Raw genomic sequence first — 18,415 nt, 5'->3', positions numbered from 1 at the left:
AAAATCAGCTTTCCTCTCTAATATGCGCTTCGATGGGTCTGACTTTTTCACAATTTTGTTTATTAAGGATAGTATATTGTTAAATTTTCTGATTATTAAAAATTATAAAATGATTATTTGATTATAAAATATTATTTTGTTGAGTCTTATGACTATTAAAAATTATATATTGATCAGTCAATTATTTATATGTTTCAAACTTGTCCTTTTTCGTTAATCGCGACCGTCTGAATTAGACGTTAAACAATTGACTGAAATATGATAAAATTTGATATCATAACCATTCGATTTGTATTTTTTTAGAACGACTCTCCATTTATATTATGTCATCGAACCAATTTTTGAAATATTATGCCATCAAGCTGGTGCTTGAAAACAATAATAGTGCTACTAGACATCATTAAAATATAATTTTATTATATCTTAATTAGTATGTTATCGTCCAACTTCAGACGATCATCATTTTTTTTTACAGAAAATGATGAATTTAAAACGTATAAATAGTTAGATAATAATTTTATAATTTTTAATAATGGAAAGAATCTTCAAAACAATACTTTATTGTCGAAGACAATTTTTATAATCAGGTCCTAATAATTATAACACTATTGAAACTTATATTTTAACAAGCACTTCGATAAAGTCATAAGAAAAACAATAACAATACTCTTTGATTGACTTCTCCATATATAGCATTGGTTGATAATTAATTAATTAATTACAATAAAAATACTCTTTTAATTTATTTGACTTTTCCATATATAGCGTTTGGCTGATAATTAATTATGCTACTGTACATCATATCGTAGGGTAAATTTTGGACATTTATACATTTCAATTTCTTTCGTTTTCTCTTTCTAGCTTACTTTTAAGATTTAAGTTTATCCAACTATCTAATTATATCTTACTTTGTTAGAAAAATATCAAAATAAGTTATATTAGGAGAGTCACATTCGCCTTTACAGTATTTGATTTGAATGAGTTGACCAAAAGATCTAATAATAGTAATTAATTAAAAAAATAAACTACACCAAAAAGTATTACTATCCTACAAAATGGGAACTTGTAAAAATCGTAAATTATTATTTAAATAAAATGTTTAGATAATAGAATACGTTAGTGGAGAGCAAAACAACAAATTGGTAATTTTGGAAGTTTGTTTTCATGGATCGTTTTAATTGGTGCGAGTGTTAAAACTGTAAAGCGAGGAAAATAAACCAAAAAATCATGTGCTGTGAAAATTGCACACCACTGGGCTTCCTCCTCGGCCTTCCCTTTGCTTTTCTTTCTCTCATCATCTCTATTGTCGGCGTTGTTGTTTGGATCGTGGGGTGAGTCTCGGGATCATTTTTCCATTTTCTCTTCACCAATCAATCAACTTACGAGTATCGGTTTCGATTGTGGAGTCTTTGCCTCTAAATTTAATGCTTTTGCAGGTTGTTGTTGACACTGATCTGTCCTTGTTGTTTGTGCGTGACGGTGCTAGTGGAGATGGCGCTGGAGTTGGTCAAAGCTCCAATTCATGTCATGGAATGGTTCACACAACATATACCTTGTTAATAACCTCTGCTAATCTAAAGTAAACCTCCTGCTCTGATCTGCTAATTTTTTTTCAGTGAACATATATTGCTAGCATGTATATTTTCCTGCATCTCTTTGCTAGTTATTTGTCTGATGAGCTTAAGGGTGAAATTTAGGCAAAGTTTCACTATTGTATTCTTGACTATAGATAATGGGATTTATTAAAACTTAATTAGAGAGTGGCAATATATTTTATTAAAAAGTCATCTTCTTGATAAAATTTAAAGGCTATAAAATGTAATTAACTGAAGAAGAATATGAAAATTACAGCAACATGGGCTAAGAATGACCAACTCATCTTTGTTCAACTTTCCCCTGAAACAAACATGATATGATTAATTCTATCTTATTCCCTCTCTATTATCAGAGAAAACAAATTTAAGCTTCCATTGCATTTTTTTTAACTAAAAAGAGTTGCATATAATATTTGGTTCCAAGTATCCGGCAAACCCGGAAGGCACCAATGGAAACAGTCGCTGCCTCTGTGAAGGCCACTGTATGCGGCCGGGTGAGCGTCTTTCCGATACTGAGAGAGTCCGGTAACGTCGAGCAAATACACTGGTTTCTTAATCCTACTAAGGACCTTCTTCACAACAACCCAAGCCATGGATGTGCCTGCTGCTGCTGGATATCTCGTTCCGAAGAACGGGTGAGTCTGTCCGATACATGATTGTGTTGGTTGGTTCCACTCCTTTCCCCTGTAAATCAACATTTTATCATAAAAATTGCAAAGCAAATGATAAGGAAAATTTAGCACAAAGAGTTAAGGTTGCTTACTCGTAATGGGTTGGAGAAATGCCTTGGAAAAAGACTTTGGTTTTGGAAGGATCAACGTCGCAGTTCACCCATCTGGACCACGTTGTTAATCCTTTGTAGTACGCAGTCATACGGTTCATATCTTTCCACGTTTTTCCACCCTCTTCTATGTAATCAAATCTGCACAACAAATATTAATTATTACACTAGATTTTAGTCTGTCCATTTCTGTAAAAAAAATTAAACAATGACGATTTCTAAAAAAGCAAGCAATTAAAAGGTAAAAACATATTCGTGCAAGTAATTTTTTCTTTTTCATGGAACAAGTAAGATTTCAGTGAACACAATGCATTAAAAATCATTGTTCAAGAGAGACCATTATGGTACGTGTTTATTTTTTTCCCTAAAAGACAAAGCACGTGTGTCATTTCAACATTGACACTTCTTTAAGAACTGTAATATTTTAACATTATAGAACTAAACTAAGGCAGTTGTACGGCTAAAATGATATACTATCGGTTTTGTTATTATTTTAAATAATAAAATTTGTAAAAAAAATCGAAAATATCGTTATTTTGATCGGTAATAATTACCTATATAGGTAAATGCGGTAAAACAATTCGATAAAAATGATATTTTAAGTAGCGTTTTACCGAAAACATCATTTTTTGACCGGTTTTTATTTACCGTAATTAGAACAAGTCAAAATAAAGATATTTTAGATTATTTTTTATCGATTTTGTTATTTAAAATAATAATAAAACAGGTAATACATTATTTTAACCGTATACTAAAATGCCACGTAAGCGTTTCCCAATTATTTTGTTATAAAAAAAAAAAGAGAAAAATGGAGTTTGTTGTTTGAAATATGTGAGAGCAATGGGCGGGGGAACAGAAAAGGAAATGATATTGATCTTACGGTTGGGATCTTCCGCTGTTGGTCCACCAGTGCCAGGTGTTGAAGATCAGCATGTCCATCCCTTTCAATGCATCACCGCCTCTGATAGAGTCCAGCTTCAACACTCTTCCGAATCCATTGCTCACAACGTCAACAAGGTACGGCGTTCTATACAGCAATATCTTCACATCATACGACTGCGTCAATTATTATAAATCTTCACATCAGAGCAACTTATTTTATGTATAAACTATTTATATAATATAAATGAAAAAAACTTAGAATGAATAAGTTATGAAGATTAAATATATATAATTTAATAAAGTTATTTTTTTAAAATTTTATTACAGTTGATTTGATTGAAATTATTTAAAAAGTTATACGATTATATTATCAAAATTGAAAGTATAATGGTCATATTAACATTAATCTCATAATTAAAGTCATTTGAATAGTTCATCCTAAAAAATCAATAAAACTATTGTTGTGACTTTTTTTTATTTTTTTAAATAATAATGTGAAATTAAATTAAATTAATAGTTAAATGAGTAAATATGTAGTTTACCCTAATCTAAAACATGTATGAAAACCACATAAAATTAAGAGCGTGACATGTGATATCCACTAATCACGGCCCTCTTTTAGTGCACACTTACCCCTCTCCACTTTTCAACAAAACGACAACTCCCCATCTCACTTCAACTCTCTTTTCTCTAATATTTCTTGTTCAGTAATTTTCCACCTCTGCTCAAAACTATCCCCTAAAAATATAAATATCTGCCTTTTCCCTCCAAGTTGATTCCTTTTATGTATAAAAAATAATTAATTAATTTATTATATCATTTTGGATAAATTATGTGTTTAGTAACTAAACTATTAATTTTGATCAGTTTTAATATTTAAACTTTTAATTTTTTCAAAACTATAACTAACGTTTATTTTTTATTTCGTTTTAGTATCTCGCCCTAAAAACTTAACATATGATTTGCATGTGGCAAATTTTTTTATGGGTAAACTACATCATTCATCACTCAACTATCTTCTTACTCCTATTTTGGTCACTTAAATATAATTTTTTTTTAATTTAATTACTTAACTTTCAAATTACTTCTAATTTAATCAATCTAACTTTCAAATTTATTTTTTCATTTTTAATTATATATTAATAAAATAATAATAATAAATATCATGTCACATAAATTATTTATAAAAAAAATAGAGTGATTAAAATAAGAGTAATTTGAAAGTTATGTTGTTAAATTGAAATTTTTTAAATTTTAGTACCAAAATATGAGTGAGAAGATAGTTGAGTGATGAACGATGTAATTTATATATAAAAATGTTGTGCATGAGATACTAAAATGAAGTATGGTTTTGAAAAAAATTTAAAAATTTAGATGTTAAAACGGACTAAACTGATAGTTTAGATATTAAATACGTAATTTACCCTATCATTCTTCAATAAAAGTTCAAAAAAGAAGTTAAAAAATTTAAGGGTTATTTGTTTTCCTTTTAATAGAACCATTCAACGTTAAATGCTAAACGGTTCAGCATTCAGCACGTTTATTTCGCACCTCTGAATGATTCAGTGCTGACTGATTCAGTAAAACATTGTTGAATGATTCAACACAGAAGTACATTCTGAATGATTCAGAATCATTATCAAACAGCATGTCACATTCTACTTCATACAGAGTCTCTGAATCATTCGACATTTGAATCATTCAGCATTTAATCATTCTTAAGTAAACAAACAACTCCAATCGGCGAAAAAAGGATTTACTGCAACGGAATCCAATTAGACAATGAAAGTTTTCCTCGTCAAAAGAAGAGGAGATGTCCCCAGGCCAGATTCAAAGCCATCATTATAACCAAACATAATAAACCACACTCACCACAAAGCTAACCGAAGTAAGACCATCTCGTTTGATGTACGAAATCTGGGAACTTGGAACCCAGGCTTGAATCATACATATCAAAGACTGGAACTGATTCAAACTCAGTGAGTCACCCACGAACATGATCTTCTTCCCCCTCCATTTCCTCAAAAAATACACCTATTGAACCTACAAACTTCAAAAAATAAACCCCATTTTCATCATAGTTATGCACGTAATGAATGGTGATAATCTGACCTGAGGAGACTGCAGGAGAAGGGCTGCCATCGGTACTTGAGATAACTGGCGTCGGGTCGTCCATATTTTTGGCAGTCGAACTCGGGGTTGATGAAGGGACATTTGAAAGGGTCGTATATAGGATATGAAAGGTCGTAAACCCATTTCCCTCGGAACCAGTTGCAGTTCGAAGCTAAGCTTCTGGTTCTGTTGTTGGCATTGAAATCCTCAGCTTTTGTTGGTGAGTGCTGTAAAAACAACAAACACAGAGATAAGAAGAGTTGTTTCCACCCTAAACCCATACCAATTGGGGTTGGCTTAATTTGCTGCTTTCACTGTTAAAGGGACTAGCTGTGAATCAAAAGTATTGTCCATCACTGCTTATATAAAGAGGGGGTAAAAGAGTAACAAAGTTGGAAAAAGTTTCACATGGAAGTGCAACCTAACTCATTGTTATCTAAGATAAGTTTTTTTTAATTTTCAATTCTTTTATTTATTAATCGATTAATTCATATCAAATAAATAAATGATTGTTGTTCCAATGTGGTGTGGGGTTGGGATGCAATCACTTACAAAAATCAGGAGAATGGCATAATGGGATTCGTTATTATACAAATAATAGAAACACTTTTTCCCTACCATTGGAGACAACAATACAATATTACTCAACTTTGCTTTCAAAGCTTTCCTTTTCTCCCAACTTGATGACTCAAATACACTTTTATTATCTTTCATTCTTCTCGTATCTTTAAGAAATAATCATTTGAAGAAAAAAATCAAAATCAAAATTCTTAGATTTATATTATTCTATATATTTTTATATAACATAATATTGAGTGAACTACAGGTTTAGTACCTAAACTATTATTTTTATTCCGTTTTGATACTTAAACTTTATTTTTTAAAAACAATACCTAACATTTAGTTTAGGTTTCAATTTGGTACACTTTCGTTAAAACATTGCCATAATTACTGACGTGAAATTTTTATATTTTCAATGATGATTTGGTATTATCTTATGGTGATACGTCAACATCACCGTTAATTTTTTAACAACCGAAGTACTAAATTGAAGCCTAAACTAAACGTTGAGTATGAATTTTAAAAAAAAAATAAAGTTTATGTACCAAAACAGAACAAAGATAATAGTTGATATACTAATTGTGTAGTTTACCCTACAATCTTTAACCTTTAAATTTAGCATTTTTTAATTTAATTTTTAAATATTTTGTCACGTTATTTTTTAAAATGTGATAATTTTTATTATTTTAATTTCTTTTATTGATTTCGTACAATCTTATAAAATCAAATCACGAAAATAATAATAATAAACCAAATTCAAGAGTTGACGTCAATAAAGAAAAATTAGAGACCAAGATGAAAAACTATTAAATTTAAAATTTAAAGAATAAAAATTACCTTTTAGATTCAAATAATATTATAGGGAAAATCAGTCATATCCTATCATAATTTATTATTTATTTAACATTTCAAACTATTCAAATTCTTTCTTATTCCTATAAAAATTATGGTTTGAATTCAAATCATAAAAAATTATCTTAAATTATGATTTTATACCTGTATACATCTCATTATTAAATGTTCAATTTAATGGAAAAATTTAATTTTAAAGAAAAGAAAAGTGCAAAGGATATGAGCTGGTTGGGTTTTACACAATTGATTATGTCTTCATATCAACTTTATGATGATTAAATTGGTAGCTTTTGTTTACCATAAAAGAAGAAAATGTTTGTTCAAATATATATACTGATTTTTTTTTATTAAAATACAAAATTAAATATCTCTTTTTTCTATTTGCGTAAGAATTAAAGTTATTAAAAGATTTGACAATGGTGCTTTAACGGATATGCATCTTACGTAAACATTGAAGTTATTGAAGATTTAAAGACCAATTTTGAATAAATTTGGATTAAGGAGGAGATTTTTTATATTTTGACCCAAATTATAATTGATAATTAAGTTGGATTTTATTGTAATTCTAGTAGTTGAAGATTATTTGATGATTAAATTTATTTAAAAAAGTAAATATTTATTTTTGACATTAATTCTTAAGGAATAAGAATTATTGGTGACCTAGTATTTGACTCTATAAATATATATAATGTCTTAACCTTTAGAATTATGTGTGAGATAATTATTTTGGAGAAATATAATATTTTTTGGATATCTACAACTTTTGAATTTATTTTGCAGAGATAGTTTGGTAGGAATATTGAGAGTTATTGGATACAGAGGGTTTTGATATCTATATGAAGTTTTGGGATACATGTGATATCATGTACCTATACTCTTATTGTTCTCTGCATTTATATAGTAAATTATTATTTATCTCGCCTGTGAAGGTAGGCAAGACTGAACTACGTTAAATCTCGTCTTTTGTGCATGCCTTATTTTATGTTGATATCGTTTTGGTTATTTTTTTGCTCCTCAATTCCTAATAATTTGATCTCATGTTGTGGTTCGTTTTATCGATGCAAAAATATATTTTTGTATTTATCTTTTGTTCAAATTATTTTAGAAGATTTGTTAATATTTATCTTTTATTCAAAAAAAATTAGAAGATTTATTAACATTTTCCTTGTTTAGTCCTTATATGATCTCAAATGGTTAGTTTTCTTTCAATAGTTATAAGAAAATGTTGTACTTATGTATTTAGTTTAAGTTTATACTTGTAAATTTACATTATAATTTAGGTGTTTTTTCTTTGTAATAAAAGTAGTTATATATGTTAGAATTTATGAAGCTCAATTGACAACCGAAAAAGTTTGCCAATAGGGGGTGAATTGGCTTTTTGAGAATTTTAGGGAGTAAGGAGAATTAAAGGGATATAAAATTGTTGCACAAGGATTTATAGTGGTTCGACTTTCTCAACTAAAGTCTACATCTACTACCTAAGCTCCTCACTTAGGATTTTTCAACAAATCTACTAATTTGTTCTTTCTTTTTCAAGGACAAAGATATAACCTTTACAAACTCCCTAGCTTTTCAAAGGCTTAGCTAGAACCAAAAACCCCTTTTCAAAAGGATAAAATAAGTAAACAATAAAACATCTACAAGGCAGGGTGTTTACAAATTAAAGCTCACAAAACACAATATTTACAAGAGAAATAAAATAAAGAGTGAAAAAGTTGTTCTCTTGTGTTTGATTTTTTGGATAGGTGTTCTAACTCCTATTCAAGTGTCTTGAACTTGTATTTATATGTTGGAATGAGTTTGTGTCTGTTTCTAGCCGTTAGGAGTGATTTGGAGTCGTTGGGGATATTTTCTCTGCAAAATAAAACTTCATAGGACAGAGGGTATCGCTACTCCTATAGGGAGTATCAGACTACCTTTGTAATATTTAAATAAAATTAGTTGTTACTAGCAGTTGGTCCTGACGGTATCGATACTATCCTTCACTGTATTGATACTACTATGTAAAGTAGTATCGGTACCTATTTTGTATTATGGAATTTGAGCAAACTGATACTATCGGTACTACCTAAAGAGTATCAATATTTCTCTTACCTTTGGTATCGGTACCATATAAACAGTATCGATATTGTTCATATAGTATCAATATTGTAAGAACATTATTGGTACTACGTACGTTGAAAATTAGTTTTGTGCTCAAATTCACTTTTAATGGACTTTGAATTATTTTTGAAAACTTTGAATAAATTCAATTCAAGTCCAAAAACATTTTGCCTTAATTTGTTATATCAAAATATTATAAAACATGGTTCAACAATCTCCCCATTTTTTATAAAACAAAATATTTGAAAATTTATTTTGGGTAAAACACACCCTTAATAAAATATTTAATGAAAAAGATATATATTTTAGAAAATGTTAAAGCTCCCCATTTTTCATTGAGAAATTGAATTTTTCAAACCATATTTCTCCCACTTTTTGTTATATATAAAATAATTCAACTTAAAGTTCAAAAATAACATTAGAGAGTAAGTGGTAAATTTGACATTAAAAACATTTGAAAAAGCAAAACTCCCCTTAATAAATGCATTCCAAACAAATATTTGACTTTTAAAATCATAACACTTAAAATACATTGAATTTCAACAAAAATGAACAAACATGTTATAGCATATGAAATTCAATATATATATCCAAGTCTAATAAAATTTATGCAATACCAATTGTTGAAATTAAGTGCATATACATAAAGTTATCCAAAAATGATATGCATAAAAAAATTGATATCAATTGTTAGAGAGATATCATTTGAAATAAGTCACATACATAAACATTTAAAATTAAGGTCAAAAATTAAAATTTGAAAAAGTAAAGCATTTGAAAAATTGATATTAATTGTTAGAGAGATATATTTTGCATTCAAAACCAATTTTAACCAAAATTAATTATGATGAACTAAAAGTTATGAAAAAATATTAAAGCTTTAAAGTGTTCATCATAACACCTTTTTAACATACATAAAATATAAAAACATAAAATCATTTAAAATCAAAACTCATGTATGCTTAAAACTAAATGAGCAACCAATTAATCAATACAAATGCATTAAGCTTAGAGGTTGCCCATTCATTTTCAAGTGTGGCTAAAGCATTTGAATATCTTCATTTTCATCACCATTGCTCTCACATACCTACAAGAGACATTTAAGTAGATTTTGATATCCAAATTGCTTTGAATCCTTAAACATTAGTTTCGATCCTTGAACTTTAGTTTCAATGCTCATTGTTCCCTTAGGAACCCATACTTGTCTAATTTTAAAAGATTTTCTTTTCTTTATGGGACAAGTATGTTCCAAATGACAATGAAAATGGCAACGTGAACATTTTGTCATTTTTAAACATAATGAGTTGTTTTTAGAAATTAATTCTTTTTCTTTTGTTAAGCTCTCAAGCTTAACTTTCAAATCAAAATTTTTCTTTTTCTAAATCATTAATTTTGACTTTTAAAAACTCTAAATCATTTTTCAAAGATTCATTTTGTTTTTCAAAATCAACTTTTACTTTCAAGACCAAATCATTTTCAACTTTATGTTTTGAAATTAATTTCTTATATTTGGGATTCATGGTCTCAAATTCCAAATACAACTCATCATAGACAACTTGTAACTCATCAAACGAATAAGAATTTAATTCACCAAAGTTCGAAGTTACCATTAAATCTTCATTGATGTCCATAAGATATAGGTTGGCTACTTCATCTTCATCATTGGAGTCATCTTCATCATTGGAGTCATCTTCATCACTCCAAGCTGCCACAAATGCCTTCTTCTTATTTGATCACTTCTTCTTTAGGAGGGGACATTCATACTTGACATGCCCCGTTCTTTGACAATTGAAGCACACTGGGGGACTCTTCTTTTTGCTCTATTCATGTTTCACTTCCTTAGAAGTCATGAATCTCTTGAATCTTTTGAAGAGCTTGGTCTTCTCTTCTTCTTCTTCATCGTCGTCATCTACCTCTTCATTTGTATCTTGATTGCTCTCATTGGTGGATTTGAAGGAAATGACTACCTCATTCTTCTTGTTCTTCATCATATTCTTCTTCCTTTACCAACTCATGAGTGAGAAGAGAACCGATAAGCTCATCAAGAGTAAGTGACTTAAGATTCTTATCTTCGATAATCGTCGTCTTCTTTGATTGCCAAGACTTTGGAAGAGAGTATATCATCCTTATCACAAACTTCTCATTAGGGATTACTTCTCCAAATCCCTTGATACCGTTGATAATCATGGAAAATATATTCGTCATAGCTTTGGTGTCTTCATCCGATTTCATCTTAAAATTCTCATAGTTGTGGTTAAGAAGATTGATTTTGGTTTCCTCACTTCATTGGTTCCTTCATTAGTGACTTGGAGCTTGTCCCAAATCTCTTTGGCATTAGAACAAAAGGAGACTCTTCCGTATTCATTTGGGCCTAATGCACAAAAGAGGATGTGCATAGCCTTAGCATTGAGTTGGAACTGCTTCTTCCCTCTATCACCCAAAGCATCCATCTCACCGATTGGAATGGAGTATCCTCTTATGATAGAGTTTCAAGCTCCTAGATAGTTAGCTTGAATGAAGAGCATAATCATATTCTTCCAATAGACATAGTTTGCTCCATTGAAATAAGGTGGCTTGTTAACCGATTGAGAGTCTTCAATATAGTAGGAGTTGGATGTCGAACCTATCTTTTTATCAGTTGTGTGGAAAATCGATAGAGCTTCTTTAAGGACCGTCTCAAGGATGTGAAGTCCTCTAAAGAGTCAAGCTCTGATACCAATTGTTAGGATTTATGAAGCTCAATTGACAACCGAAAAAGTTTGCCAAGAGGGGGTTAATTGGCTTTTTGAGAATTTTAGGGAGTAAGAAGAATTAAAGGGATAGAAAATTGTTGCACAAGGATTTATAGTGGTTCAACTTTCTCAATCAAAGTTTACATCCACTACCTAAGCTCCACAATTATGATTTTTCAAGAAATCCACTAATTTGTTCTTTCTTTTTCAAGGATAAAAAGATAACTTTTACAAACTCTCTAGCTTTTCAAAGGCTTAGGTAGAACCAAAAACCCCCTTTTCAAAATGATAAAATAAGTAAACAATAAAATCTCTACAAGGTATGATGTTTATAAATTAAAGATCACAAAACACAATATTTACAAGAGAAATAAAATAAAGAGTGAAAAAGCTTTTCTCTTGTATTTGATTGCTTGGATATGTGTTCTAACCCCTCTTCAAGTGTCTTGAACTTGTATTTATATATTGAAATGAGTTTGTGGCAGTTTCTAGCCATTGGGAGTGATTTGGAGCCGTTGTGAATGTTTTCTCTACAAAATAAATATGTTCATGACAGATGGTATCTGTACTCCTATAGGGAGTATCGATACTACTTTTGTAATATTTAAATAAAACTAGTCATTACTAGCCATTGGATCTGACGGTATTGATACTATTCTTCATGGTATCGATACTACTAACTAAATTAATATTGATACACCTTTGGGTATCGGTACATATTTTGCATTATGATTTGAGCAAGCTGGTAGTATCGATACTACCTAGAGAGTATCGATACTTCTTTTACCTTTGGTATCGATACCATATGAACAATATCGATATTGTTCATATAATATTGATACTATAAGAACAATATCGGTACTACATACATTGAAAATCATTTTTGTGCTCAAATTCACTTTTAATAGACTTTGAACTATTTTTGAAATCTTTGAATAAATTCAATTCAAGTCCAAAAACATTTTACCTTAATTTGTCATATTAAAATATTATAAAACATTGTTCAACAATATATTTCAACAAGAAATAGATTTTTCAAGCACGAACCAACTTACCTCAGTGGTTAAAGGAATCATTGATGTTCTTAGAAATCATGAGTTTAAACATTAATGACTGTAAAAGTAATTGAAGGTTATTATCAAACGATGAGAGAGTATTTAAAAATGTAATTATCTTTAGCTTAGTACAAAAACGGAAATAGATTTTTCAAGAATAATGAACGGTTGGCGGCAATGATTTCGGCAAATAGTGTTAAGAATTAGCGTGTAAATATATTGACTTCATCAGAATATGACAGTTGCAAATATTTCAGCTTTCTCAAAAGTTTGAGAATTAAAATTTATTAAAATAGTTTAGTCGATTACAAAAGTAATATATGTTTATAATTTTTTAATCATCGATAATGTACATACACATTGATGTAATTGTTTAAAATTATAATTTTTATGAAGAATAATATTTTTTTAACCTCTAAGATCATTAATGGGTTCAAAGTTTGAGAATAAAATTTATTATATATTATAGTTTATTTGTATAATTAGTAATTTAGTATTTTCACCCTATTTTCTCATTTCTAATTATTTACTTTATTTTTATATATTATATAGTAATTTATTTCAAATGTACAGCTAGCTTAGGACTCATTTGTGAGGTCAATTAATACAGCCAAAAGCTATATAATATATAAAATGTAACACCCTAATTCATGAAGTATAATTTTCAACTACCCAATAATAAATCATATCTATGGTATCATAGTGGCCTAGTGGGTCATGTAAATTAGATTTGTTTTGTCTGATCAGTACATGCCCCTAGACTACAATCGTATATCTTTGAGCTGAAATTCTAAGGTTGAGTCTCTATCTGTAATGAGCAAACCTAAGTTTTCATCCGTTAGGACTATCATTTTATAAAGGAATACCAGTAATGATTGTCTAAATTCTGTAAAGTATCACACGAGCCATGTAAGAGTTACTCATTTGAGAAATTTTGACCCGACACCGGAAATAAAATTGGGATATGTTACTGCTCTATGAAGCTTATTCTCGTAACCAAGGCTGAATTATTTTCGCAAAGATAAATTTGTTCTGATTATTTTATTGGACTGAAGAAGAGTTCTGATAAGAATGTAAAATCAATTGGTAAAGGATTGTAGATGACTCGTATTTCTGTAAAAGTTACTTAAAGATATGAAAGAATTGATGGAATTTTCATTTTTGAAATTCTGTGACATGAATGAATTTCGAAGACGAAATTCTTTTAAGGAGGGTAAAATTATAACACCCTAATTCATGAAGTATAATTTTCAACTACCAATAATAAATCATATCTTATGGTATCATAATAGCCTAGTAGGTCCTGCAAATTAGATTTGTTTTGTCTATAATCTTCTTCGTTATCTCATAAAATAGTAGTACCAATCTTTTATATTAGAGAGCATTAATAAACAACCAAAGCCACATACATCCCTTGCTCGATAGCTTCACCATCGTGAGTAGCTTGCTTGCTTTCTTATGGCAACAAATCAACTACCAGAACTGTCATGGGAGGAACTGCTCGGTAGAAAAAAAATAAACTGAAACTCGTAAACCCGACCCAACCATCCAATCGTTCTTGTACTAACGTTCCAATGAAAACCCCATTAAGCCGAGTGATCGATGACAAGAAGCACATATATCGAAAGTAACACCGTCCAACGATGGATGAAGAGGATCGGAGTGGTTGAAGCTCATGAAGATCAAAATTTCTTTTGTAGATCTACGACTATCCACGGGGTTTCTCGACTATCGAAGGTCGGATTCTTGATGTGGAGACCAAGATGTTTTGGATGATAAAGTTTGGGCTTAGACCGACGATCAACGACGAAGGCCGACATGGTGGTTATCGGAGTTTGGTGGTCGGCCGACGAAGCTTTTCTACCTTCCTACAGAGTCTTTCGTTGGTAAAAAGTAAAAGGAAATGAAATTTTAAATAAATGAGAAATGCAGGGAGATTTTTAGCTTATAAATGGATATATACATATTAACCAAAACTACGTAGTTTTGGAAATAGTTTGGGAGCTTGATATGAATGCATTTTAAAGATTCTGACGGTGGAACACTACTCTTGGCAACGGGTAAATTACAAGGTAAGTCATCCAAGTTGTTAAAAGCTTAATCTTGTCTCTTAGCTTTCATATTATTATGATTATGGTGTAATGGTTTTATTAAGATCGATTTAGTCCCTAATTGTATTAATTAAAAAAATTCTATTGATTCCTAAAGTTTTTAGTTTTAACAATTGGGTCCCCAAATCAGTAATTAGATTCTAATAAGTTATTTTTATGGCGAGGAAAATTATTTGAAGTCGTATTTGTACGATAGATTGTCCGAGTTCGTTAGAAAAGATTGAAAGCTAGAAATAAAGTTGGTGAGCTGGAATTAAATAGTAAAATTTTGGGTTTTGTTGACGTCTTGAGTCCGATTCCGAAGTCCGTTTCGCTCAATTCGAACCCGATAAATTGTTTTTGACTGATTTATCACCCGATTCGATCCGTTTTTTGGAATTAAGTTATTTTTTTGATGGAATTTATATTGTTATGTATCTGAGAAATTATTGAAAGATGATTTCAAGATCGAGGGCGTTCGAATGGAATTTAATGGTTGATCAGTATGGCACGAAAATCGATATAATACATTACTACCTCTTTATGCTTTATAGTACATGTTGGTATTGGTAAATGCATAAATTGAAATGTTTGGTCTCATATGTGTAAGTAATGAAGTTCTACACTCGATACGAATGCGGTAGGAAGTAGGTAACTGAATATGACTCAGATGACTATTATAAAAAATTGGAGGACACTTAGAATTAAATTACAAGTTCTGGAATTAAGTGCTAAAGGAATCAACCATGGATATGTAGATTATAATTTATCTCATTAAAGGTACTTAGATGATAAATTATGAGAATATTTCGATTAGGTAAAATTATGAAATTACCCTTATGTTGGAAAATGACAAGAATTATCTCTGTAAGTGGATTAATAAATCTGAAAAGACATTGATCTGATAAAACTATTGATGTGCATAAGAAATATTAGTTTTACTTGGAAATTCTGGATAACTGGTTTTTTTAACCCCAAGAGGGTTTATGCAAGATAGTAGAAGTCTGTTAAGGAATCATTTCAAGATCATAGAATGTTCGAGGAAGGAATTAACCATAGGATCTCTAAATTATAAGTAAGTTCGTTAAGATTTAATACCGAAGTTATCTGGTTAAGAAATTATGAAATGCCCTTGAGAGGTAAAAATAGTCCGAGTTAACCTGAATGAGAAAGTACTTTGCGAATTCGTACTTAACTCAATAAATTACGGTTTTAGTTGTTAAGATCCTATCTTTATACAGAAAAATTCATGATATTCCGTTTGTAAAATATGAGAAGGCACTTGACCCGAAAATATCCGAGTTATAAGTAAATACCTAAAGAATAATTTATCGCAGGGTGCTCTTTTATCAGAATTATTCGAAAGGACTGGAATAGATGATAAATTGGAATTAAATAATAAGACCGGATGAAGGGAAAAGATTGAAATACCGTATATCTTTAAAATGACCAAAATACCCCTATAATAGAAATGACCCAAGAATATCACCTAGCTCAAGAATGATTGGATATCCTCGAGCTCTGAAATGAATAGAATAAGACTGAGCATCAAAATGACCAAAATACCCTTATGACCTAGAATAAGTAAATGTCTTGGATTAATTAAGTAATCCAAATAAGCATTGATGTTGGACTACCTTTAAAAGTTATGGAACACATCTTAAGTGAGTTGATTAATCGTAATGATATGTCAGTACCTGGAAGACATAGATATTACTTGAATGCGTATTCGTCTTCTCAAGTGTGGTTTGATGATAATTTTAGAAGTATTCAGCTCAGCTAAACTCTAGATCGCATTCAATATTAAGAAGTGGATATTCATTAGACAAATCAACTACGACTACCAAATTGAATTGAACGAAAGTGCAATATGTATCTGAAAATGAAATTCAGAAGTCTAAATTACTATGGAAAACCTTGAAGTAACTGTAAATGACTTAACTGCTAAATGAACTAAGTAAGAGATTGGAATAAGTTTGAAAACTCGGATGAACTTATATGATGTATTATCCCTATGGATTATAAACCACAAATCAAGTATGTCAGCAATTCCTGGTATAGTTGAAACATGGAAATGAAATAAAGTCCATTAGAATATTTATTTGTCTCCTTAAGATCTATTCAGTGATGATTCAGAAGATGATCTGTGGATAAGAATATTTGGTATTAAAGAGTAAATACCCTGGGAAGGTTAATGAATTGACAAGTTGATAATTATTGGTTCTGGGAGCTATTCATATGGAGTTGTTCGATAATCAGATTAATCGTCATAGATTGTAAAGATTCTGAATACCTTCAGATTTCGTAAAGCTTCAGAAAAGTGTCCGAATAAGATGATCCCGATAAATCATATCCTGAATAACTGATGATTCTGTCAGTTAATGAAATTTTCAAATAGTGGTTCTAACTTCTGACATTATATCGGTAAACTTAAGATTCGTGTCTCTCTACCCGATAAGATTATACAGTATCTCTGAATAATATTTGTAAACTCTGGTGTGTTTCCTAATCATATAAATATTTTATCTGATTTCTGACTTGAATTCTGTTCTGATACATGGCCTGAATTCTGTTCTGATTTGAATTCTGTTCTGATATATGTTCTGAATTCTGTTTTGATTTATGATATCTCCGTTTAATGACGGAAAAATATTTTAATTGGGGGGTATAATTGAAGGAAGTATTTTCGCAGGTTCTTCGACTTTGTGCTCAGGGCCTTACAAGTTGTGTGGGTTGGGTGTATGGTTTTGGGGAACCTACACATTATGTTGTATTGGGATGGGGGTATACATATATATGTTTTAAAAAGATATGAAAAGTTACATGGTTTTTGGGAACACACTAGATAACTTATTCTAATCTCCTGAACTCGTTCATCTGAAATATTTCTCTGAAATGAAAACTCATTGTTCGTTACCACCTGAAATATCAGTAGGATCTCTGCTCAGCATAAAAATTTGTAAATATTCAGAAACAATAAGGAAATATATATTTATCTATATCTGCACGTTCATCAGCATCATCTGGTAGTTCTGTATTACTGAACTTTCCTAAGCTCACTCTGTTACTCATCTTTTCAGTCTAAAAGAATTGTACTAGTGCATCTATCGACTTCAGTAAGAGAGTTCTTTCGGTGCTATTTGTATAGTACGGTATATGTGATTAGGGGACATGTAATTGTATTTTGTTTTATATACGAGTCTGAAAATATGTTTTATTTTGAATATTGATAACTTTTATTTTGTACTCATAAATGATTTTATGAGTTTACAAGTTTTAAGAAAAGTTTTAAAATTTTCGCTATTTTTACAGTGGGTCGCTCCGGTGGCCCTAATGTGACACTCCAGATCGGATCGGGTTATCTGCATCGGTCTGAGGGGGTTACATTTAGTGGTATCAGAGCTTTGGTTTGAGTCAAAATTTTCAAGATAGACCGGCCGGTCGAATTTCAAAATGATGTCTAATCAGTACATGCCCCTAGACTACAATTGTACATCTCTGAGCTGAAATTCCATGGTTGAGTCTCTATCTATAATGAGCAGTCCTAAGTTTTCATCCGTTAGGACTCTATCATTTTATAAATGAATACCAGTAATGACTGTCTAAATTCTGTAAAGTACCACACGAGCCATGTAAGAGTTACTCATCTAAG

General features: G+C 30.3%; 2 protein-coding genes across 2 annotated transcripts; one reads left to right on the top strand and one right to left on the bottom strand.

Moving 5' to 3' along the window:
• The first annotated feature begins 1,211 nt into the window (after window positions 1–1,211).
• Window positions 1,212–17,901, top strand: LOC120159696 (signaling peptide TAXIMIN 1-like). Its single transcript, XM_039170262.1, has 5 exons — window positions 1,212–1,331; window positions 1,437–1,568; window positions 5,548–5,554; window positions 12,009–12,019; window positions 17,889–17,901. The coding sequence occupies exons 1-2, from the start codon at window positions 1,228–1,230 to the stop codon at window positions 1,558–1,560; spliced, it is 228 nt and encodes a 75-aa protein (XP_039026193.1). The 5' UTR covers window positions 1,212–1,227; the 3' UTR covers window positions 1,561–1,568; window positions 5,548–5,554; window positions 12,009–12,019; window positions 17,889–17,901.
• On the bottom strand, window positions 1,960–5,551 carry LOC120159694 (protein trichome birefringence-like 39). The gene is made up of 5 exons (XM_039170260.1): window positions 5,371–5,551; window positions 5,131–5,301; window positions 3,257–3,432; window positions 2,359–2,517; window positions 1,960–2,279 (listed from the first exon to the last, which is right to left on the bottom strand). Exons 2-5 carry the CDS (start codon window positions 5,254–5,256, stop codon window positions 1,982–1,984), a joined length of 759 nt encoding a protein of 252 aa, XP_039026191.1. The 5' UTR covers window positions 5,257–5,301; window positions 5,371–5,551; the 3' UTR covers window positions 1,960–1,981.
• Window positions 17,902–18,415: the final 514 nt, after the last annotated feature.

This window comes from Hibiscus syriacus, unplaced genomic scaffold, assembly GCF_006381635.1.
Source record: "Hibiscus syriacus cultivar Baekdansim isolate YM2019G1 unplaced genomic scaffold, ASM638163v2 tig00111372_pilon, whole genome shotgun sequence".
Classification (NCBI taxonomy): Eukaryota; Viridiplantae; Streptophyta; class Magnoliopsida; order Malvales; family Malvaceae; genus Hibiscus; species Hibiscus syriacus.
Note: the sequence above shows the minus strand (reverse complement) of the source record. Positions and strands in the feature narration are given on the sequence as shown.